At 36.2% G+C, this 24,031-nt stretch overlaps 2 protein-coding genes across 3 annotated transcripts; one reads left to right on the forward strand and one right to left on the reverse strand.

Annotated features, from left to right (window-relative positions):
• Window positions 1–807: 807 nt before the first annotated feature.
• On the reverse strand, window positions 808–8,117 carry LOC145764359 (CCN family member 1-like). Its single transcript, XM_082575976.1, has 3 exons — window positions 7,797–8,117; window positions 1,586–1,707; window positions 808–1,090 (listed from the first exon to the last, which is right to left on the reverse strand). The coding sequence occupies exons 1-3, from the start codon at window positions 8,115–8,117 to the stop codon at window positions 808–810; spliced, it is 726 nt and encodes a 241-aa protein (XP_082432102.1).
• A 5,248-nt stretch (window positions 8,118–13,365) lies between these two features.
• LOC145765301 (uncharacterized) lies at window positions 13,366–22,536 on the forward strand. Of its 2 annotated transcripts, XM_082577102.1 has the most exons (3): window positions 13,366–13,806; window positions 20,587–20,669; window positions 22,363–22,536. In XM_082577102.1, the coding sequence occupies exons 1-2, from the start codon at window positions 13,397–13,399 to the stop codon at window positions 20,666–20,668; spliced, it is 492 nt and encodes a 163-aa protein (XP_082433228.1). In that variant the 5' UTR covers window positions 13,366–13,396; the 3' UTR covers window position 20,669; window positions 22,363–22,536. The 2 variants fall into 2 exon arrangements, with proteins under 2 accessions (XP_082433228.1, XP_082433229.1); XM_082577103.1 differs by lacking the exon at window positions 20,587–20,669.
• Window positions 22,537–24,031: the final 1,495 nt, after the last annotated feature.

Consider the following 24,031-nt stretch of genomic DNA (forward strand, 5'->3'; position numbering starts at 1 on the left):
ATTAACTGAAACGCTTTCGGAGAGCTTAATTCAAGCCATGTTGTGTCAGGGCAGTATGTTGCAGCTGATGAGATGCAGATAACAAACTTTTGTTCTGCAAAAGTGCGCATAGCATAAATTTTTTGAAATTACTGTTGTGAACAACGACACAACCATATTTTGTTAACACGTCCTGCTTCTAGCTGCACTGATCCTTACCAGTTGACCGATGTTTGTGCACCATCGTTTTGTCAATAGAAGATTACGCAGGTTCATAGTGTTGTGTAATCTCTACCTGTGGGAAAATTTCATTCATTCTTGGTTCTGTAGTAACTTTTCCCCTTATCTATTTTAGATTGAAGTATAATGCTTAGATAATAGTTGTTTAGGCCTTTGTTGTTTGCTCTAAATTTAGCTTGGTAAGGATGTACCCCACTTTTTTTTTTATAAAAAGATAAAATTTTGTAAAAACTTTAATAATGTTCAAGGTGATTATTGTTTTGTATTTTTTATTAGGAACTACTTAAACCAAACAAAATGGCGGCTTTAAGAAGGCTACAAAGTTTGAAATTACAATCATCATAACTGACTTCAACAATAATTGTCCAGTGTTTTTGCGCAGCACAAGAATATGTCTTTGGTAAATAACGATGTTGCAAATGACACTACTTCAGTTTGAAACAAATCCCATAAGTTTGCTTCCCTTAAGAAGAAAAAGCTGTATTGTTTAGTTGCAACCAGTTTGGGTGGTAAATGGTGACCATCTAACTAATCATTTAAATCTACAACTTGGAGCATATTTTAAATGCCAGTTTGTTTTTGATCGGGCTATGTTGAATCAAGAGCCTTTTTCTTCGGTCTCTTTTTTCTTCGCTTTGTTGTGCGTGATTTCGAACGATGTACCTCGTTCGGGATTTCATTCACCCCTGTGTTGGATTCTCTGTGCATATCATGAAGAAGATCGACTTTAGGCACCATTTTTTCATCTATTGGCCGGCAATTTCCATGACAGCGACATCTCTTTATGAATGACATCTTCTTAAAAAAACGCTTTCCGTCTTTAGTTTTGAACCAGACCTTCTTTGTTCGAGATTTTGTTGGGGTACAGCATCTGAAAGATTGTCATAACCACAACAATTAACATACCATATGGAAACCGATAAACAATTGAATAACCTGGTAACCTTGTAAAACAGGTACTCTTCAACTCTCTTGTACAACAAGCACTCTTTTACAAACTTTGGTTTAATGCTCCTCAAATGCTGAGGATGTTTTCATCTCATATCTGTTGTATCGCAGTGAGCAGAAAGTTACAGAATTTTTTCAAAAGTTTTTTCAAATAAGCAAAAATCAAATAGATACACTTTTTCGAAAGTGCAGTATTGAAACGTTTTCACAATCACGAAATGGCCCACTTGTTAATTTTGAACCGTGCATGCCATTAACAAATACTAAAGTAGCAAAATTTGGATTTACAATTCTACAGTCAGCTAATCATGATTAGCCTACCTCAGTTTGGGTGAGTGATGTTCTTAAGAAGCTAAAGCGGACAGCTGTGGGTTTGGACTGACATAGCTTTAAACTTTAAAATAGGAAAAGCGGTTACCTGTTGGTATCTGAACACCAGCCACAGTATTTCATCTTGTATTTTCTAATGCTTGTTGCTCCAGCGTACGATAGAAATTCCTTTTTTGGTTTTGTTTGTCGCAAGCAGCTTTTTCCCCCTTTCTATAACAAAAAAAAGTTTGACAAAAGTCATTTCGCATGTGATCGCACAACAAAATCTGTTTAAAACCACACGTGAATGAAGTAGTTTAAAGTTTTTTTTTAGGTTTTGATTTAATGATGATACACGATTTTCATATTTTCATTTTTTTTGTCTGTAATTTGTAGGCAACACGTTTTTAAGTAAGCTATAAATAGTAGCCTACGTGGCGATTTTTCATTTTCAAAATACTAAAGACATTGCTGAGCTGATGGTCTGGTGCATTCGATTATATCAACATAGGCTAAGCTAGCTGTGTGTTGCTTTCAGAATTACATCTTTTCAGCCAGGCGAATTAAAGTAAAAAATTTGCTTGATCTAATAAACCATTCTAATGTCTCTGAATACTCAACGGCGAAATACGTATGTTGCCATTTGGAAAAATTTCTAAGAGTCTTAATTGTGTCAATCCATGGTCAATCATAGCCAAAACAAACCTGTCATTTTCCCATTTCCAACAGTATGTAAAATAAGCCATATTTGCACCTGGACATGTTTTTAGCATGTTTAGCCGGAGATTAGGTGTATACGTTGAGCACAATTAACGCAATAATAATCTTATGCATGACTGTAGGCAAAGACATTCCAACAGCATCCTGGAGTCTTATCATGCAGTCGTTAGGTTTTTTGCATTGCAGAACGAAAAAAATTAACAAAGAGCTCATTGCATCTTAAATATTGAATAATGAACTTATCCAAAAATATCGTCTACAACTGAATCAATCCTTCTGAGAACTCTAAAGCCTTCCGAAAGCAAGCCTAGCGTTTTTTGAGAATCATAGCGCCTTGGATATTAAACAACCACATTTTATTTTGTGTTCATGGTGCCTACATACAGACTAAATTGCTTGCAATACAATATAATCAAGGTATGCATTGCCTTTTGTTGATTACACGGTTACACGTTATCGCAAAACTTATTATTTAATTTCTTGTTTTATTTGTGGAGAATACCAGTAGGCCTATATAGCTACAGAATGAGAGGATTTATTCAAGTCTACTTTACCCAGCCAGCAAAAGCAGCCTCATTTACACCATTTCAACGTCTGGCGACGTTGGTTCAAAAAGATAAACTTTTGTTGGCTAGGTGATGAGCAGGACAACAAAAGACTTCATCAATAAAAAACCTTCAAACTATGTCCACTTGAAAATAATACTTTGAACATAATAGAACATTTGAAATAAGACAATTCTCCTTTCTATTGAATAATAGTTGAGTTTATTTGCAAAATCATTACCTACATGGCAGACATGTTTGCATTAAACAGAATGAACAAATTTATCCTCTGCTTTGTAAAGCTGTGATAAATCACTCGTTGAGCTGCATCATTTTTTATACGTTTTTTTGCTTTTGTTTCAAATTATACAATTAGGCTACCACTTCCTCCTCAAAAATCAAAATGGGCCATACACACTTTACACTCAGTGCAACCACTCAGGTTTGTGTCAGTACAGTGAGGCAATATTTCCAATTTTGTAAATTTTCATAATGAACCATGTAAAACACGTAAGAAGAGTGAAATCTGCAAGCATTGTGTATGAGCAAGGCAATTGTATTCAAGGCTGTTTGAAGCATATTTTCGTAGATTAAAAACCAAACAAAATTCTCCACCAACAAATTTTATTCGAAAGAAAGTAAAATAAAGAATTGCATCAAAAGTGATACACCAATTGATGAAACTACTTCCAGGGTACAGTTGATACGTTTTTCATACGATAATATTATTGCGTAAATTGTGCTCAACGTACGTATCCAGGAGCGTCGTCAGGGGAGGGTAAAGAGAGCAAGTGCTCCCGCCTCCCCGATAATAAAAGAATTGTTCTATCTGGGTAGGCCTATGAGTAGTACAGTGGCGTAGCCAGAAAAATTTGTCAGGAGGGCCAAATATTTGATGAATTAAAGACAACGACAAAGTGTTTGATTTAAGACATCGTCACCTGATGTGCAGTGGCGTATCCTGGTGGGTTGAGCAAGGGAAGCAATAAAACTGGTGGGGGGTTAGAGCGTGCCGAAGGCACGCGTATTCTAGGGGGGTCCGGGGGCATGCTCCCCCGGGAAATTTTTGCAAAATTACACTCAAATATTGGGTTATAGCGCTTTCTGGAAACACTTTTAGGGTAATATTTGTATGAAATTAGCAGATTAATTATGAAATTAGCAGTTATTAGCAGATAAACAGCTATTAACTTATTAAAGGCAGCTACTACACACGAACGGGCAAAAACTGCGGCTAAAATTAGAGAACACCAAAAACTCAGCTACTCAAAAACTACACAAAAACCCAACAGAGTAAGCGATTCTGAAATTTCTTCCACAGATTAGTTAAAAGAAGCGTAAATCGCGCAATCTTTGCATGATTTACGATTTGCAAAAATTATTGGTGTCTTTCTATGTGTCTAAAACAAGTCCTGGGAGGTGTTAATAGCCAGATGTCTTGGAAAACGATATAAATTTATACAAATTTTATTATATTTTCAACAAAGGGCTCAACTTCAGAATCCAAACTATGAAAATTTGGGAGGGGGGCCATGGCCCATTTCGCCCCCCCCCCTGGCTACGCCTATGGAGTAGTAGCCTAGTAGCCTACAAGAACGTAAAATCAGCAAATTCATTAACAAATAAGCGTTTAAAAAGCCTTAATTGAGCTAACTTTGCTCTTAATTGTGTCTGTTAAAAAACAAGCTTTGTAATTGGCTTTGTTTCTGAATACTCGTGCAACGAGAATAGTTTTTCACATGGCAACATGGGACAATTTTAAGCAAACATCCTTACTGCAAACCATCAAATAACGTCGCACGATATCTTTCAACGTTGATCACCTGCCTCGCTGCTACAGCGCAGTGTTTTTGCTTCAACATTTTTCAAAACACCAACCGTTTTCGAGCAAGAATAACGCGCGATTGTGCCATATAAGTTCGCATGTTAGTTTACAATGCAATCTTTGTAACAGCGAGAGATTTAATTGCAGCTCAAATACAATAAACCATTGTTTTGCTCTACTCACTATTGTTTACCGAAGGCAAAAGTATGATCACTGTGTCGGGAATTCAGCTACCCAGAATGGCGATTAAATATTGGTCTTTGCAGATAATGTTCTGCACACAGAAATGAGCACAAAAGCACGCGTGTGATTGGCTTCAATTTGATGTATGGCACGTTTACCTACTTGTTGCAAAATTACATTTGTCAACAATATCGCCTCTTTCCAGAACAACGAAATCTATTTAAACGGACATGTCCTCCAAACACATTTGTCATTTTGTGGATAATAAGTGTCAAATGCTACTCTTATTGTAAACCTCCAATAAGAATTAAAGCTTGAAGTGAAGAGGTGACAAATACGATAAGAACACTTTCCAATAGGTCACACGTGGCTTTTAAAATGCATTGAGTATTGTTTACATAAAATTGGCATACCGTGTGCCAAAAATCCACACTTTTTTTTACCCGTGACCCGTACGGCAATAGGCTATTGCAAATTATTATTATCGCTTGTGAGTTGTGGAAAAGCTTTATTATTCATTTGGGTTATAAAAAAAAAACTTGTAAAAATGTTTGTAAGTTCTTACAATAGTTTTAAAACCGATATCAAATTTTTGAAAAGATTTCTACGACTTTTAAAAACCGACAGTTTAAAATTGTTGCATGAATGAAATTAAGTTGTGATTGATAGTCTAGTCTACCGTTACAACAACAATAACAGAAACACGATAAACGATAAAAATGTTGAAATAAATAGCTGCGTTTTTATCTACATCTGGTTTGTGATGAGAATCAGAAAAAAATTATTTTTATGAAAATTTTATAAACATATTTATCAACACGGGTTTAAAACGTTAGCTTTTTTCTAATACAGTACAATTCGTCTAAGCCGCCTTCTGCTAAGTTGTTTTACATAACGAGTCACTTTTTAAAAGTCCCGATCTGATATGGTATTGAACTGGCATGTTTTGTGAACAAGTCAATTCGTTAAAATTATCCTTGGCTTACTTGTCATTTAGTCACAGATTTAGTTTAGCTTTGAAAAAAAATCGTTTATTTCGTAAATTATCAATTAATTTATATCGACGTTTCAGTCAATTCGGTAGTTACTAATGCAAATCCACAATGAAGCTGTTTACCTACGCAATACTAAATGGAATAAACAATTTAAAAACTAAACAGAACTTTTCTGTTATTTTGAATCTCGTCGATGGTATAAGTTTCACGCTACAAAAAGGTTTAAACTCTAAGTTAAAAAAAAACACTTTATAAATCTATGTTTGTGACAACTTTAGCATTTTTCCAAAGATTGAATTTTATTTTATCCAATTACTTGCAACCCGCACAAACATTGTAAATATACAAATCCACAGAAAACATTGAATTTTTTTCTTAGTAATTGCAATAGATTTTTCTGCCTTTTAAACGCAATGTACGCAATTTCAAATAGTCATTCTTTGGCTAATATTCATAAATCATCATAGAATGATGATTTATGACAAGGAAAATATTTCAATGAGTTATGATTGAACCATGTCAAGACAAGAAATATGGGAGCAAGTCAACATACTGAGATCCGCTCCCAACAAAAGACTGATGAGCAGCCTAAAATATAATTCCTTTCAAAAGAGGAAGCAATAGGCTTCAAAACTAGCTCAAATAAATCTGAATTTAGCGGTGAGTAGGTATTTTGGTGATAAAGTAGTTTATTTAAAGTCTAATTTCGGAATTTAAAATAGGGAATGATTATTAGCAAGAAGTCAGAAGCTAGTAAATTTCATCATTTAAACCTACATGGACGTTTAAAGAACGATGGCAAGGAAATTCTCTGGAAAATCGGCTGTTTATATAGCTTACGTTTACACAATAAGAATTCCTTTGATGAGCTATTGAAGGAAGGATATCAAAGCGGTCAGATCAAATAATTATTATGCAATCATCAGAATTCGAGAACCAACAATCCAGTCCGACAATTCGTTTTGTATTGACACTACTCAACTGATTGAATCTACTTTTTGCGTTCGTGCAACTTCTGGTTAAATTGAATTGATGTGAGACCACAAGACGTGTTTGCACGAAAAATTAATTTAAACCCGATACTATCATCATAAACTGAAATTATTTCAAAGATGAGGTCTACCCTATAATTAATATACTTCTTCGGTTAAAATTCTTTGGATGAACATTACCAAGGTGAAATTTTTCCGGGAAAACTATATTCCGAACAAAATCTACTTTAATATTTGTAAATATACCTTTCCGGTAAAAATCTTCGGATGTACATTGTTAGAAAGGATGTTTTCCGGGGTGGAAGGATAATTTTCAGGGTGTAAATTATCCTGGGTATATTTACCAAGGAGATATTTTACCAAGGTGGTTTGTTTCCGGGGGGATAGTATCGATTACCACAACTAATTGCATGATATGGATTTTAAACAAATGTTTTGTGGTAATGAAAAGCAGCTTTTCATGACATGTTTTCGTTTGCATTTATACCCACACATTTAACGGCTTGTGTTTGTAAAAAAAATGAGCTGCCTATGTCGGTTTTTTTGTACGTTGTGCCATTGTAGCAAGGTTGTAGACTGCCAGATTTTTTAGGGTTTCCAGATTTTTCTAAATGTTTGCTCTTTTTTATTTTATTTTTTTATTTAATTTCACTAAACTTGAAACGGCAACTTTTACAAGAACGGGGAAGAACAAACACTTCGGAGAGCGCAATACGGAGAACAAGAAACAACGTTTTGAAAAAAAAATTGCAAACAAACATTTTATTGTTCACCGTTTTATATCAAGTCGGAATCGGCCTTTTTTTAACAACTCCGGACACGCCAAAAACTCTCTGACTCCAACTTTAAAGCTCTGCGTGGTAGTAGCCTATGTTATTCACGTTGTAGCAATTAAAATGCATCGCCACACCGGTCTGTGATCCCAGTCTGCAAATTACTCCTAACATTGATTCAACGTCTGCAGAAGTTGAATTAATGTAAAAATGAACTGACTTTCCTGATGAGTACGAACTGTCAAGGATTATGCTATTCCAAAACAAATCTGCAAAAAAAATCAAACCTTCATCTTGGGGCTGAAAAATGCTTTGTCACAGGATCTTATCATGCAGAGCCGGGATTCCCTCTTCAATTTGCATCTTCTTCTTGTTTTGACTCTTTCTGATGTCCCCATGTCACAAGCCTTGGAGCATTCGCTCCACTCTGAGGTTTGAGCTCTGCAGGTGGTTTTTCTTCTTCCGCCTTGCTCGGATGATTTTGCGCATGCGCAGTATGAAGGTAAAGAAACAAGCACGAGGAAAAATAGCGCAATGCTGATTACCGTAAAAAAAGTTCTTCCCAATGAAACGCTTTTGAGGAAAAATTGTTTTTCTTTAGAAACCATTTTTTCGCTGTTTCTTGAAACGTTTGAGAAGTTGAACGCTTCTCTATAACAATGTTCAAACTGGCGGCTTTATTGTATGCAACTTCTTTAAAGACAAATTCCTCTGGAAATCATCAATAAATAAAAATCATGAGAATCTCAATATTTCAACTTTATTGGAGCGATGATATTGAGTGTTTCAGCTGCTGTAAAATACTGTCAAAAATAAATGCTGCAAAACAAATACAGCAGGTAAGCGTGATTAAGCAGAGGCCTTGGAAAATCTACCATCGATTACAATCTGTCCCCTTTTTTTTACATGCTAGCATTTGCGTACAACTTAAATGTTAACGTAACTGAATGAGGATCGACTTTGCTATGACAAATATAATATTCAGCTTATTCAAACAGAATAAAAAAAATTAACATTTTTGTGAAATGGATCAGGCAAGCTATGCCATAAATGACAAAAAATCATAAAATATGCATAATAACTAGACACACCTATTTTAATGGAAAAACTTGCGACAACAGTCAACAATATAATGGGGCAATTTTGACGTTTCGTTTCGTTCCAGCATGTAATATTGCTATCAAAACATTTACGCAACCCAAGCATAGCACGGGATGATAAAATTTCAATTCCATCTAAATGTCTTCAATTTAGATTCTCACATCGCATAATGCGGTTTTGAGCACAATTTACTTCCACACAAATTGCTGTACTCGCGTGCCAAAAAGATTTCTCTGACGTGCACACATCTCAAAATTGCCTTTCTGTGTAACTTACGACTCAACACAAACGCTTTCCCTTGCAATCGTGTTATCAATCAAACTATGCTTGCGTATATTCTTTGTGATCGCAGATTGGTTTTAAAATTGGCCGGAGTTGAGCTCCTGTATCTCGGTTAAATCACAAAATTGCGCCGACATTTCAAAAACTGATCATTGTGAAGCGCCACTGTTCAGTCTGTTGCTCTGTGGCATCATGGAAAAAGGCAAAGCCTTTTGTAACCGGCCATTTTTACCGTGGGAATTTTCTCTCAAACTTTTTCTCTTCGCTTTGCCACAGTATGCAATGCGAGAAACCGACACTTGACAGACAGAAGTTACAACACCAAGGGTTTAGTATTTAATTAATTTAGTTCTCTGTGGTCAGTGTCATTGACAAGGAGTTATACCCAGGCCCGAGATGATTTTAGGGGCCGTTACCTTTATAAGGGGCAGGATACTTGAAGAAATCACAGGGTATTCTTCGGATAGAGTGAGTTTTTATTGGAAGTGTCTTTATTTGGAGCTCTAGGATTTCATTGGGAGCGACCTAAATTATTCTCTCAACAATTGATCATCAATCAATCATTTTATTTTTCGTCATTAATGTGTCTGGGACGAAAAAGATACTAAACAAAATCAACTATGTTTGTGGTCTTCAAAATGACTAAAAACATGTTTTCTACTGTGAACAGTGAGCAACATAGCTTTTCACATCTATTGTAACGAACTTCACAAACCAGCGCTAAAACCTTGAACGTGCATTCCGAACCCTGTCGCGTGCGGCAAGTGCCGGACAGTGTTTCCGTTTCCTGTTTATCACTTCAAATTGTTTTGTTGATATCACGCGCCAAATCCGCTAAAATTTGCTAAATAAAAACACGTGGTGCGAAATGCATTCTTTTCATCTTTTCTGCATTGCCGGAAACCTGTCCCATGCCGCTGATAGACACTGTCTCTAAATAGAACATAATTAGCACCTGCATGGTGAAAAGAAAGTGGATTTGTCGATTTACTTTATGTTTTTACTGACAATGTTTAATAATAATTTGTAGCCTACATTATATCTACATTTTTAAAGAACACGTTGATATCGAGATTAAATATTTTTTATTTAGTTCTTGGAGCTTTTTCAGTTGAATGAGAGCGTTTTTAATCTGTAAATGCTGACAACAAGACTGTTCGAAAATAATCATTTTAAGACAAAGTGGAATTATTTGTCGTGTCGTTATAAACTCGTTGCCAAGTCATTTGTTGCGTTGCAAAAAAAAAAAACATTTGTTGCGAGTCCGAGTTTGATATAAAAGAAAAGAAGTGAAAATCCAAAAACGCAGAAAGCATCCTAAATTCAAAACACCTCTTCTTGCGCCTTGTCGCTTAATATAGACCTACCATATTTTCATCGCTTAAAAAGAGGAAACGTTTCGCCAACGAGTAAAATACAAGTAGAATGTTACGTATGAGGAATTTTTTTGCGTCCTTTTGGATAATAGATGTATGCAGCAAAAATAACAGCAAAAAAACAGACAAGTTTGTTTGTTTCTCGAAAGCCGATTTGTTAGATTTGTGCGACAAAATGAAAATGTGATGTGATAATGTCATAAAAATGTGACAAATCAGGCAGTATCTGCAGGTAGCCATACCTTAACTTTTTTCGGAAAAAAAGGATCAGCTTTAACGAAATCATAAAATTACTTACACGAAATATAGGCTAACTTAATTGAAGATGTATACAGCTGTTAATGAGATGCTAAGGACAGACTCAACTAAACGGCTGTTTCTTTCCTTGTACCATTGTGGCTGCATCATAGAATAAAGTCATTCTACATTAACACTCACATAAGTTGTAAGTATCCATGCCAGGATTTATTTTGAAATAGGCTGTATGTCATGCATAGTGCACTTTGGATTATTTTTCGATTTGCTTCATTTGACAAATTAGCCAAACTATTAAGTTGGTAATCAGCAACGTTTACAATCGCTGAATCAATACAAAATAGATCTGGGTAAAATAATAAATTATTGTATAAATGTGAGAACCTTAAAATGTAAATATATCAAACTCTTTTGCAAGTTTTTGCGTTTTTTAATGTTTCATTTCTTTGTGATTTACTCCATTTTTTAATTTTCTTATTTTTTTTTAATTTGTCCAGTTTTTTATTTCCATAAATTGCTTGATCAGATCTCCGCAAATGAAGAAATTTCCTCACAAGTGGATTTGCAGTTCCACTCGCACTCATCGCTGACCATTATTTGGCTTTTAATACAATCGCAAAGCAATGTAGGCTAGTATGTTTCAATGAACGTCTAAGATTGCTTAGAACAGCAGATCAAATAATAATATGATACGTCAATGTTTTTTTGAAAATCTACCAATCAGAATGTTGCATTGGTACAAAAATGGTTGGAAACTGGGAAAAAATTACATAACAATGAAAGCCTGTTGAAAATATTAGCAAGAAAACTGAAAATGTAAAAAAAGAGGACATTTGAGCATTTTTGGGTGTCCTCGGAGGACAATTTATTTTTCTTCAAAAAAGAGGACAAATCCTCTTAAAAGAGGACGTATGGTAGCCCTACTTAATAGAGGTTTACAAAACTAGTCATTGTGACTTATCGTTGCTACAAGATAATTTACATTATCCCTTGATCATGATCATGATCATGCCCCCTTTGTGTGATATACTTTTCAAAGTTACTAATTTCGAATAAACTTTCACAAAATTTTCGATAAAATAAACTTTGTTTCGACAACCCTTGAGGAATACAATATCACACAACACAAGCTATTTTCTCTTTTGCTGAAACATCGCATTTCTTTGCTAACTGTGTCATCTTCGTCCTTGACGGTGATCGACTCGGTCAAAACTGTAGTATTTATACAAAACAAGCATCCTTTGAAGAGCTCAATGGCGACTTAGAAAAGAATAGCTTGTATTTATTGCTCCTTTCAGTAGGCTAAAAGTAACCAGCTGGTGGATTACTGTTGGCATAGACTCTATGCCTCTATGGAAAAAAAGAAAAATACTTTTTGTTTTAAGTCTGTTTTTGTTGTTTCCAAGGAAACGATGAAATAATTTGTATGAGAAAGGAAGTTTGTGACCCTGTTCTCGGAATTTGTTTCTTGAAAGCCAAGCTAGGTACCACAAAGTGGCTTGAGCTTACTTATGGAAAAAAGAGTTCACTTTCATTCATTCACTTTTTGATACTGAGAGCGAGAACCAAGTAATTAGCAGAAGCCTACTCCCGTGTCGCGTATGGCACTTTTACGAGGCTTGAGCAATGGGCATGAAAAGTAAACCAAGCCAGAGTGTCGTTGCTCTATCGCTACCACTTTTTTTAAACAGGAATGACTTAAAGTCATGCTATTTTGCTAAACATATTATGTTAGTTGACGTAGACTAAAAAGTAAGCCTGTTAAAAACTTACAATCAGGCTGTTCTTGTGCAAAGTTGGCCAGTTTAATTAACAACGCAACACACTAAAATAGACCAACAGCGACATTTAGCGGAACAAAATATGATTGCTGCTGACACGAAGGTTGACTCGTGGATCAACCACAGCCATGAATCAACATAAAAAATACAGACCTAGTAACTTGCAAAAAAAAGTAAATAGTGAGATTTGTTTCGTATTTTACTGTTAGCCTGGAATTTACAAGACAATAAATAGTAACATGAAGACACTAAATCATAATATTAATGTCAATATGCGAAACTGCCAAGATTAAGCTCTGCAAGAAGCTTTTCCAGTCCGAGGATAAAGATTTAATCAATCAATCACACGACGTGTGCTCGATCTTGCTGTGCTATGTGTTTCTTGCTCTAACGTTAGAAAACACAGTGAACACAATGCCAAAATAAGGCTAGCTTTCTAAAGACTTGCTTTTTAAACGTTACAGCAAAACCATAACATAAAGCAATTACAAGCAAGTCAAGATTGGCATATGTTGCGCATAAATCACAACCACAAAGCGGCACCTAATGAATGAAATAACTCCCTAGCAACAACACTTCCACAATCGGAAAACTTCACTCTGTCAATCTTGGTAACCGGCCTTGCGTCAAGAGCCTCTACAAGCATGCGAAACTACCAGCAATAACCTATCAAGGCTTTGTCAGTCCGAGGATAAAGATTCAAAACCAACCAACCAAGCCAACCAATTGCCTACATTTTTATTGCTTCAAATCCGCATTTCTTTAATTTTTTATTCTAGCGTGTTTCTCAGCAGCATCCTTAAAAACTGCTGGCGGTTAGCAGGCAGACTATGAATTGAAATTGGTAATAATTGTAAGTAAAAGAAAGTATAAAAGCCCATATCTTGTTAGATAGAGAGAAGCGCAAATCGCTGTTTCAACTTTTCACTACATTGTTAAGTACAGTATTGCAATAAGAATACATTTTACATCACAATTTACGTCACAATGCTGTCTGTTCTAAAATAAAAGCTCCTATTTCACCTTCCCTGTGGTAGCATTGAAAAGATATTTACCGAAATGCTTTGACAACTTTATGAAAGGCAGATTTGCATGGGTAACTATGGGAAACCTGCGTGCAATGTGCTGTCGACCATGGGCGTAGGGGTTTCAAGATTTTTTTCTCGGTCGCCTCAGGGAAGTGTCAAAAGTTTACCAGCCAGAGAAAAAGAGCTCCTGGTTATCAAAAACCATCCAGATCGCATGAGAAGACGCTCTTCTGTAGCGCCAACCACTTCAGCCATAAAAGAAGAAAAGGTTTTGGAAGATCTTTGCAGTAGTACAGACATTGAGCCTGATGTTCCTGCTAATGTAATGGGCCGCCGAGAGGTACATAAACTCATAGGCCGAATTTCAACATCACAAAAGTTTACCAGTAAATTTCACTCGGAAGAACAATTTCTTGAACACGTCAGAAAGATGAGTGATGCATCGGGTCCTTCAACTTCATCCAGAAGAAACAGGTAAGTTGCTATTAGAGCGAAAAGTCACTTTTTTTTTGAAATTCCCAAAAATCAACTCAAGTTAACCTACTTAGCAAAAAATCTTCGAACGATTTGCACGACCATGTAAACTTTTTCTTATTTTAATTTTGAAAAAATGTAGGCTAAAGTAAAACTATGCAAAAAAGAAAAAAAAAAATCTTAATCTTGTGATAGCGCGTTCTTTGGCAATGGGGAGATTCTTTTAGTGATGCTAAATTACAAAGGTAAAATTGATTTTTTGCTTCTCATTTCGGACCGTGATTTTTAAGAATAATATTGATATCAGGAGTGTGGGGCTGTTTGAAACAAGTTTTTGGTTGAAACGATCACAAGTAATTTAATTTTAAATTTTAAACAAAAAAAAGGTCTAACAATTTTTACGGGCCCCTTAAAAACTAAGACAACAACCCAATATTTCGAAATACAATTACTGCTAGCTCTAACTAAATAATTACATTAACTTATTCCAGTGCTCAAAGTAGGCCTGAGGTAAAGCGTGCCTTGTATAAAACTTGCGATAGGGGAAGGTAGGAACACCTCGGACAATTGCTGAAATTTTACCGAATCAATCAAGCAAGTTTATATCTGTATAGCTTCACTTACCAAAAGACTATAACTGCAGCACTATACAAAAACAAGACTACAGCATATGAAATTTTGTCAAAAAAAAATTGCAGAAATCTTTCTGTGATCATCAATAAAATGATGAAAACCTAATTTTGATTTTGTAGGCTAGGCCTACAACTTATACAGAAATCTAGTTTTAGCACAAAAAATGGTATTAATAATAAGGTGCTCTGCCCAAATAAGGCCCGTGCCTAAATAAGGCCCACCCTTTCATATCTGGAAAACCAAAGCAAGCACGGAACATCTGTTGTAATCTAAATGGCTGCGATAATCATGTGAATGAACAGAAAAGTAATTTGGTTTCCTAAAAGAAACCACATGCCAGCAGAGTTAGTTGTAAATTTCTGAAAGCTATCTTGCAGGAGTAAAATTTTGTTCAGTTCTTAATCTATCGGCGTTTTTCGTAAGTGGTGTTTGTTTTCTACCTTTGTTAGAGTTTCAGGATACTCTAAAGGGTCTAAAGTTTCAACATGTATTGACATATTGACCCTTCTTGGATAGTGTATTTAGGTAGTTCATGTTAAACTGATTGTGAAGACTTGCCCTAACAAGGCCCATCAAAATCAACCATGGGTCTTATTAGAGTAGGTACCCCTGGCATTCAATTGTGGGCTTGTAAGGGCTGTTAGGAGAAAAACAGTGCAGTTGATACTTCCTTACTGGCAGCTAACAAGTACAACCTCAGATCAAAACACCGCCACCATGTGGTTAGGGCACAAAATAACTTACCTGTTTCCAGTTTTGCGAAAATTGGGTTTCGCTTTTATTAAGATTTGGAATTTTTCCATTTGCTAACAAGGCTACTGCTGACCATGTCTTCGCTCCAAGTGATGTCACCAACATTGACCATACAGTCGGTGACCAATTTCAGCTGCCATCACCGAATCATGAAATGTTTTCATAGCCACCAACAAGTTGTGGGATGTCTCCCCAACCGTCAACAAGTCATGAGTTGTCTCCACAAATATCAACAAGGTATGGGATGTCTCCACAATCGTTAACAAGTTATGAGATGTTTCCACAAATATCAACAAGTAATAAGATGTCTCAACAACCATTAACAAGTCATGAGATCTCTCCACAAATATAAACAAGTCATGGGATCTCTCCTCAACCATCAACAAGTCATGGGATCTCAACACAGCCCCCCATATCAACACCATGTCATAGCATTATGGCTACACCGTCAGAAAATACTCTAAGCAAGAAGCGGGGGCAAAGAAAAAGGAGCATTAATTATCGCGCAACAACTGTATCGAAGTCTCTGTTTGACACGTATGGAAAAGGGAGAGAAAAGGTAAAACGAAAGGAGAAAACAGTAATTATGAAAAGACGTCTAAGTGTAGGAAATTGGTGTTGCCCAGTATGTTTAGAAAATACAGTCTCCGACATGAGGCAACGTGAAAGTTGCAAAATGTGGTAGGCAACCATGAAGACTGCGTTGGTTTAACAAAAGATGATGATGAATTTGCATGCCCTGATTGTGATATGTAAATGTTTTATTGTTGAAAAAGAATTTCTTTGAAGAAATTTATTTGAACTTGTGATTGAAAAAAACCTTGTTTGCACAAACTTACGAAATACGATTGATTGGAAAAGAACTTACTTGAACTCATTACGTGAAGTTTAACATTTCTTTTTGTAATAAACTATGGTAACGAAATTGTTTTTGGGATTTTTCGCGGTTTTGATGTTGTGTATTGTTTTTTTTTCCGCACTTTATGGTTCAAAAAATTGAGTTTAGATGGCTGGCCTTATTAAGGCAATGGTGCCCTTTTAAGGCCCACTCAGAAGTAATTAGCAAATCAACTATAATTTTAAAACTGTGGTCAATATGTTATTAAAATTATTCTAAAGAGGTGCTTTAAAGATGCTAAAACACAATAAAACACACATTGGTACCCGCTTTTTCCATTTCATGATGAATTTGCGACAAAATCAAAAAGGCGGGCCTTATTAGGGAAGGGTACCTTACAAAACAGTTCTCCATGCCAAGCGCAATGCTAAGCAGAGCTAATTCAAGTAGATTGGAACACTTATCAAATTAACCCAAACAGGCTGTTTGATAGTGATTCAATCTACTTGAAGTAGCTCTGCTTAGCATTGCGCCTGGCAGTGGCGTAGCCAAGGGGGGGGGGAGGTTTTGGGCAGTGTTGTACGCGTCATTGAAATAATTTGACGGCGTCAGCGTCAGCGCGAATTGCCTAAAAACTTTACGGCGTAAAGGACTGCGTAAGCTCTTAAAGAAATTGACGGCGTCAGCGTCAGCGCTAATTTCTAGCGCTATTTTTGCCAGCGTCTCATAAAACGGAAATATTTCAACCAAGTTCAGGCTAACAATAGCTATAAACAAAGAGCAGGTAGCCTATTATGTTTTGAGACTGTATTGTAATTAGCTGCTCAGCCTATATAATTAGTTATTTCCTTGCAGAAAAACAAGCATTTCAAAACGTTTGTCTGACAATCTGCTGCGTTTGGGACGCATATTCAGGGGCGCCGGAGCGATTTTTGACTGGAGGGGCAGGAGTATGAAAAAAGGGCACTTTTGTTGCTGAAAGGCCAATTTTTTTTTAAGTTTTAAGATAAGATATAGCAATAATGCTCATCTATCAGCTCATTATCGAGTAATGATACAAGTGTCCGCTATACAAAGAACAATGGCACGGAAGGGCATCATGCTATTTTATAATGATGTAATATAACTTACTGTGATGGAGAATTTTGTGTCGTGAATATTATTTTGAGGCAAAAATAGAACATTATAATTAGACTAAAAGCGAATAGCATAACTTGTTATATTGCAAAGTGTGCAGTAGCTTACATGACCTTAAAAGGGCACCATTGCCCCCTCTTCCCTCCCCATCCACAGAAATTTGAGGGCAGGGGGGCATCCGCTCCCCCTGCTCCCCCCCCCCCGCTTCCGGCGCCCCTGCGCATATTGTCCTTTCCAAGTGAAAACATGCGTTCCACAGCAGCGCTGGTTGGTATTGGTGTGTTGTATTTCAAAAACAAGTTGAAAACGTTTAGTCGAAAAAGTAGCCTATCACTGTTCCAAGCGTGCTGTGATAGTTTAGCATGTATAAATCATTTAACGAGGTCCACTGCACCAACATCGCTCTTTTCAGGGGCATAGAGCTCTTGAAATAAAGTATACTCAACGTCCGCGATGCCATTCATGGATTTTTTGCTTTCAGTCTCTGATCCCTCGTTCTCAATATAGGCTACATGGGTGATCACCATTTGGCAAACTTCTTCCGCATGTATTCCAGGGAGCCATTCCAACCAACGCAAAAACTGGTAATTCGGATGAGTCGCGCTGGCAAGAATACATTGTGAAACTCTTATTGTGAAACGAGATTTTCCATGAAAACAAAAATTGACGCTTAGCGCTTGACGCTTAAAATCGGCAAAATAGTTGACGGCGCTATCACTTCCGTCAACTGAAAAATAAATTGACGGCGCTAGCCTCAGCGTCAACAAAAAGTTGACGCCGTCAAATGACGCCGTCAAATTGACGGCGTCAACGTACAACACTGGTTTTGGGGGTTACAACCCCCCCTTTTGCCACGCGTGTGACGTCACGATATTGAGAATGATGCTTTCAGTCTAAAAAAAATTGCCTAATTTTAAACAAAACTGCATTTAAAGAGCGAGTTTTGCCAATACCAAACATTCAAACATCTCAGCCAGGAATTAGCAACAAGAAAACATAGAGACTTTAGCTTTACTTCCGAAAAATGCCGAAGAAAACATGATCTCATCCTTTTGCTAAGCCACCGGACAGCACCATTTTACAGGAATATTCATACCCACATATTTGTTGATCAGAATGCACCAAACTCAAAGTAATTTTTCAAAATTTTCTGGGGGAGGCCCCCCAGCCCCCCAGCCGCTGGGTTGTCAAAACCCCCCTTTCAAAATTCCTGGCTACGCTACTGGCGCCTGGCATTGAGCATTCTTTTGTATTATTAATACAATTTATCCTACTATTTTGCCCCTAGCACTGCGCTAGTTGAGCACTTAATATTAATGCTACAATCCCGGTGAAACAGGTTGAAATTTAGTTCTAATTAGATGAATTTGGGCAAATACAAAGTGTGGGTTTTGAACAATAAAACAATACGGGACCACAAAACGCACAACTTACAACCAAATCAAGATACGAATTGCCAACATTTGCTCGGCGTAAACCATCTGACCCCTTACCAATCTGATTCCGTCTTCGGAACTTCGCTTCCCAACGGTCATCTTTTCTTAAAATTTTACCTTTTTAAAACTCCACCCCCGGTGCCCCTCCAATTTTTTTTCTAGATCCGCTGCTACTGATTCTGACTGAAACTGAGGAAATTTTTACAAAAGTTTATGATTGTCTTGACGTTTCTCCAAAATTTAACGGTTTTGTATCCACATTGGACGGTTGATTAATCGGTTTGTAGCCTATTGACAGTGACAAATTAAGATCTTACAAGCAAACCCTAATAAGTGCAGGGGCGTTGACAGGGGGTCTAGGTGGTACTTTTGGACCCAGGCCCGGAATATTTAAGGGCCCGAATTTAAAAAATTCCCCGCGACTTCAAACATTATCAAGATCTTAATATAATCAGATCTAAAGGAATTGCCATCAGACGTTAAAACAACCATTTCTGCCGTCAGATGGTAAAGTACCGGCCCCCCTTCTGGGTACCGGGCCTACTTCAGCTTTCTGGTGATAAAATAGCCACTTCAGCCACCAAACAGTAAAACAAGAATTTAGTCTAGTATAGTGATTTTCCTAACCACGAATATTACCTGAAACGCAAATTTCAAAATAAACAGGCTAATATTTGTTCAAACTGAAAAACTGAAATGACACAGGTAATAAGATTACTATCCCTATTTCTGCACTAAAAATTAGACCAAAACCGCTTTTCAGATTGCAGCAATCAGCAAAATGTTTGATCTAGGCCCAAACACCTTTCTCAAATCAAATTGAAAATTTTCTGACTGTCTGCAGTGCTGTAAATTCTTTTCTGGTGAGCCTAGAATGACCAGTAAAACATCAATGGAATCGGGAAGTAATACTCTAACACTATGTGACAAATAAAAGTTCAAAAAAGCAATCACTAGATAGAGATAGTAAGTTTTGCGGTTCAAGAAAGTTTAAGATTGCGCAAGATTTGTTAATATTCATAACTTTGTCAAAGGGGGTCCGAAAATAAATTAGTACCGGGCCCGAGAAATCCTGTCAACGGCCCTGAATAAGTGCATAAGTTAGGTAGGCCTATCAAGAACGTTTTCAGTTGCTGTTACCTGTTGTGAAACAGTTGGCTTCTGTCTGTAGTTAATAATGCCTTATTTAAAAAAAAATCATAAGCAAGAGTTTTAAAGTCATGTAATTTTCACTTCGTGTGGAGCTACATGTGCTTCAGAGGTTGCTGATATTTTTGTTTTCATTTGTTGAACCTATATAAAAATCAAATTGTATCCTTTGTGGATCCTTCTCTTGCTTTATGGGCCAATCCGACAGATGCTAGTAGGCCCACCCTTTTTTTTCTCATTGATTGGTTTATTTTGTTGTGCAATATTATAACAGCAGAATCATTAAATGATGCAGCACGCTTAACGAACACAATTGAAACAAAGAAAAATAACAAATGTACACTGCATCTTTGAAGTAAGTAAATCACAACGGGAAGCTGCGAAGTGACCATGACGGTCTTCGAGTCAAGCAGCCACCCTCAGCCAAGTCGATGATAAACATTTAATAAACATTACACTAAAATATCTACACTTACAACAAAGAGTCAAGACAGAAACAAACTTGCATCCATGACATGTCAAAATTTCAAGTTCCAATATTAGGTTGTAAATATTTACCTCATTGTAGATATTTACCCGAAAACATCCAAGGTGGTAAATATTCTCCCGAAAAATATCACCGGACTAATAAAACTGCTTCAAACTGCGCGGTGAATTTTTTTTGGGGAAGATGTTTTCCCAGGGGATATTTACCCACATTCTTTCAAAACAATAGGTTACTATTTCGAAACGTCTTCATTTCGAACGAAAAAACTCATTCGAAACAGCAGAATTTATAAACGTAAAAACAAAAATACTACAAAACGAAGTAATTCAATTACATTTCTTTCAAAGATTTAGACGTCCTAAACAAAATATTGAACAGAACTCATCTGAAGAAAAAGATACAGAATACTTCAGTCCCGAGCTTAAATAAGGTGGGTGACACTGCTGGAAGGAAATTCTTTTGTGTTTTGTGAATCGCCATCATGCATTTGATAGTGAGGTAAATAGTGTTGGAATGCCACCAATTCACACGAAGCAAGCAAAATTTGAAGTTGCCTACACGAAACATAACCTTGTGGTTCTAGCTGCAGTAAATTGATCTAAAACTTGTAACAGAACAGGTTAACAGATTTTTCAAACTGTTCACTGGAAATTGGTACGTAAAATCGGGTTGAGATCCAACGTTCAGATTTAAAAACAAACATTGACGAATAGCTTTGAGCCACTATTCAATTTGAGAAGAAAGTCTCAAGTTGAATGTCTCAGAACAATCTGGTTTTATGAGTCCAAAGGCGAGCATACGGTGTACCTAGAATTGAAATCCTACCGAAGGATCCATTTAAAAAAACATAAAATTCAAGTAATTGAAAAGGAAAATATGATAACTTGATTTTTTAATGGATGTATATGTATAATTATGCATTAGTTAGCACATAAAATTTTTGTCATTTCAGAATTTCTTAAAAAGTTATTTCAAATGGTAACATAATTTTACCAAATAAAATTCCTGTTCTTCAGAATTACATTAAAAAGTTTATTTGTATGATCTTTAAGTGCAAACATAGCAAAAAATACCGACATAAATTTTTTATTTTAAAATTGCAAATAATAATTCGAGTTGTGTCAACACTCCCTTTTACCTCATCGTTTCAATTCTTTGCGACTGCGGTTCAGAAGACACATTAGAATTTCCATCATGCTTTTATTTTTGATGCAGATTATTTGAAGTAACCCAAAATAGTTTGATCTTACTTGGTGATCTTACGTACCGTTTTCCTCCTCGCAAAAACGCAAGCCTTCTTTTCACACAAATTCTAAGGAATTTTAAACTTTCTTGTTGGTGGCTGAAGTCTGCACTAGTTTCAACTTGTTTGCCTCGACTATATTGAATCGAATGGTTGTTCACACGTCTACAGAAGGTAATTTCCTTCCCAGTGTCCCCTTCAGCTAGTATCTATAGATCCGGAATAGCATCAATGAAATTACTGTAAGGCAGTACTGCAGTCAGTGGGGCTTGTAAACTCTACCCCAGCGTGTGTGTTTGATACGTGTGTGACGTCATGATAATTGTACCAATAATAATAATTATTATTGGTACAATTGTAATAATAATAATGATAGTAATAATAATATTAATACTAATAATAAAAATAATAATAGTGATAATAATAATAATAATAACGGCTGCAAGTGGTTTAACTATGGTGGCGTCACATACGTATTTCTTTTTCAAAGCTTAAAACCCTCCTCTCACTACGTTATTGATGTTGAGCGGCAAAGATAGCAAATCGTCTCCTTTAAAAATGTTGATTGAAAAGTTGCATACCCTCTTTTGTATAGCCTATTTTGTGTCAAACACAGGGCATTTGCATTAAAGTGTTCAAATGTTTTAAGACTTCTAAAGCTTTTTAGAGCATTTTCTCGAGCTGATGGTAAAATACGTTTCAAAAACTTCAAAGGAAAATTTCTTTTATACGTATCCACATAAATGCGGCCATAGCTATGAAATTAGAAAAAATTAAACCAGAAAAAATGAAACTTAACTTTTAGTTGTGCTATTTTTTTCTCATTAATAAGATGTAATGGATTATTGCTTTCATTAATATACACATTTATTATTTACAGTTTTGACCCTCCAAGCTTGGAAAGTTTAGACGAAATTATTCGGGAAATAGAAGGGAGATAAAATAAAACTTTATGTTTATTGTATTCTTATTAAAATAGTGATAATTCATGGCACAGAACGATGGTCATCATTTGCCACTAGAGAAAATGACAATAAATGATTATTTTCTTCAACTATTTGTTGTTGTTTATGTGACTTAGGCTATACCATAACAAACTCTTCAAATCGATATCTGGCTTGTTTTCCCACGTTTCCTCGGTTAGATCAAGAAACTACAGTAGAAAAGATGGCCAACATCGATTTGTCAGAACAGACACACACTGCAAACAAGGAAAAAAAGTAGTTTGATAAAAATAAATAAGGCCTGAAATTCATGAAATTCATAGCAATAGAATAAAAAAATGCCAGCATATTTTTGTGAATAAATTGACTTTGATAAAGCACTCTAAAGCAAATTGTGTTTGGTTAGTATCTCATAACCATTACCACCTAGACTTTATTAGCCTAATTATTCAGAAATTTAGAAATCATGAAAATGTTAAAGAGATTCTCGGATACTCGTGTCAATAAAATGCTGTATACTAGTTTGAAATACTGTCAATTCACCATGCAGTAAAACATATCAAAAATTGTTTATGCAACTTAAGACGTGTGAGAAAATATGCTTTTCTATGCAGGTACAGCAGGCGAACCAAAACGATAACTTTTTCTGTGAGCCTATTGATATGCTGTATCGTTGTTGCTACATGCAGTAACGCATCGATAATAAAATGACTGGAACAATCAAAAACAAAGCAATCACTTTATCATTAAGATTGATGTATAAAATGCAAGATCTTGCAAAGATGTGTAGGCTACGCTGTTGGCAACCTAATATGCTGAAGACGGTTCCATCTCTTCAAAACATCTGCAATGTCTCTCAAAAGTAGAGTACCTGAAAAAGCCAGCAGTACATTAGTGAGAAAAGTTTCCGATATGGCATTGGAATTGGCCTGGAACGAAGGTTTTTAAATTTCAAGCATGGGAGCTTTCGTATGAAAGTAACCATAAACAGAAATATACTTATTACTTACGATAGACTACCAACGGCAAGGTTTTATTTTATGACTCAGTATTTGTGTCTCAGTACCTTGGTTTCCGATGAAACTACATAACCCATAAATTAGCATATTTGGTTTAACTCCAATCGCACAAACTACATTTCACAATCGCCATTATCATTCAGAAGACAATATTCGCACAACCTACCAAGTTTGCAAGTGTTACCGTTTTACGTGGTTTCAACGTCTGGTGAGGTTGGAACGATAAAAAGAAAAACTTTTGTTGGCCAAGATAGGCTGCTTGCATTGCTTATAACAAGAACATTTACTGCAACGTCATTCGATCATAATTCGGTGTTTGTGTATTGATGACGGTGGTTACTGACTATGTCGTATTGAGATTTCTTGTTGCTTTGGTAGATTACGTATTGTTTTAGTGCAGGAATCGGAAACCTACGGCTCATGGGGCCGGATCTGGCCCGCAGCCGCTTTACAAATTATAGTATCATATGGCCCACCTAGTGATATATTATTTTGCCCCGACAGCTTAGTTGGTTAGTGAGTGACTTCTGAAATGGGGAAGCTTCAAGATTAAGCGGCGCTGGTTCGACTCTCGAGGTGTGTACTT

Source organism: Aplidium turbinatum, chromosome 2 (genome assembly GCF_918807975.1).
Source record: "Aplidium turbinatum chromosome 2, kaAplTurb1.1, whole genome shotgun sequence".
Lineage (NCBI taxonomy): Eukaryota > Metazoa > Chordata > Ascidiacea > Aplousobranchia > Polyclinidae > Aplidium > Aplidium turbinatum.

What these genes read in the sequence shown, in the direction of transcription:
- LOC145764359 (XM_082575976.1), bottom strand. Translation starts at nt 8,117, where the DNA reads ATGGTTTCTAAAGAAAAACAATTTTTCCTCAAAAGCGTTTCATTGGGA. An exon ending in TTTTCAGCCCCAAGATGAAG is followed by an intron (nt 1,708 to 7,796) that starts GTTTGATTTTTT and finishes TTTTTGTTATAG; the next exon opens with AAAGGGGGAAAAAGCTGCTT. An exon ending in TGGTGTTCAGATACCAACAG is followed by an intron (nt 1,091 to 1,585) that starts GTAACCGCTTTT and finishes ACAATCTTTCAG; the next exon opens with ATGCTGTACCCCAACAAAAT.
- LOC145765301 (XM_082577102.1), top strand. Translation starts at nt 13,397, where the DNA reads ATGGGTAACTATGGGAAACCTGCGTGCAATGTGCTGTCGACCATGGGC. An exon ending in ACTTCATCCAGAAGAAACAG is followed by an intron (nt 13,807 to 20,586) that starts GTAAGTTGCTAT and finishes TTTCTTTCAAAG; the next exon opens with ATTTAGACGTCCTAAACAAA.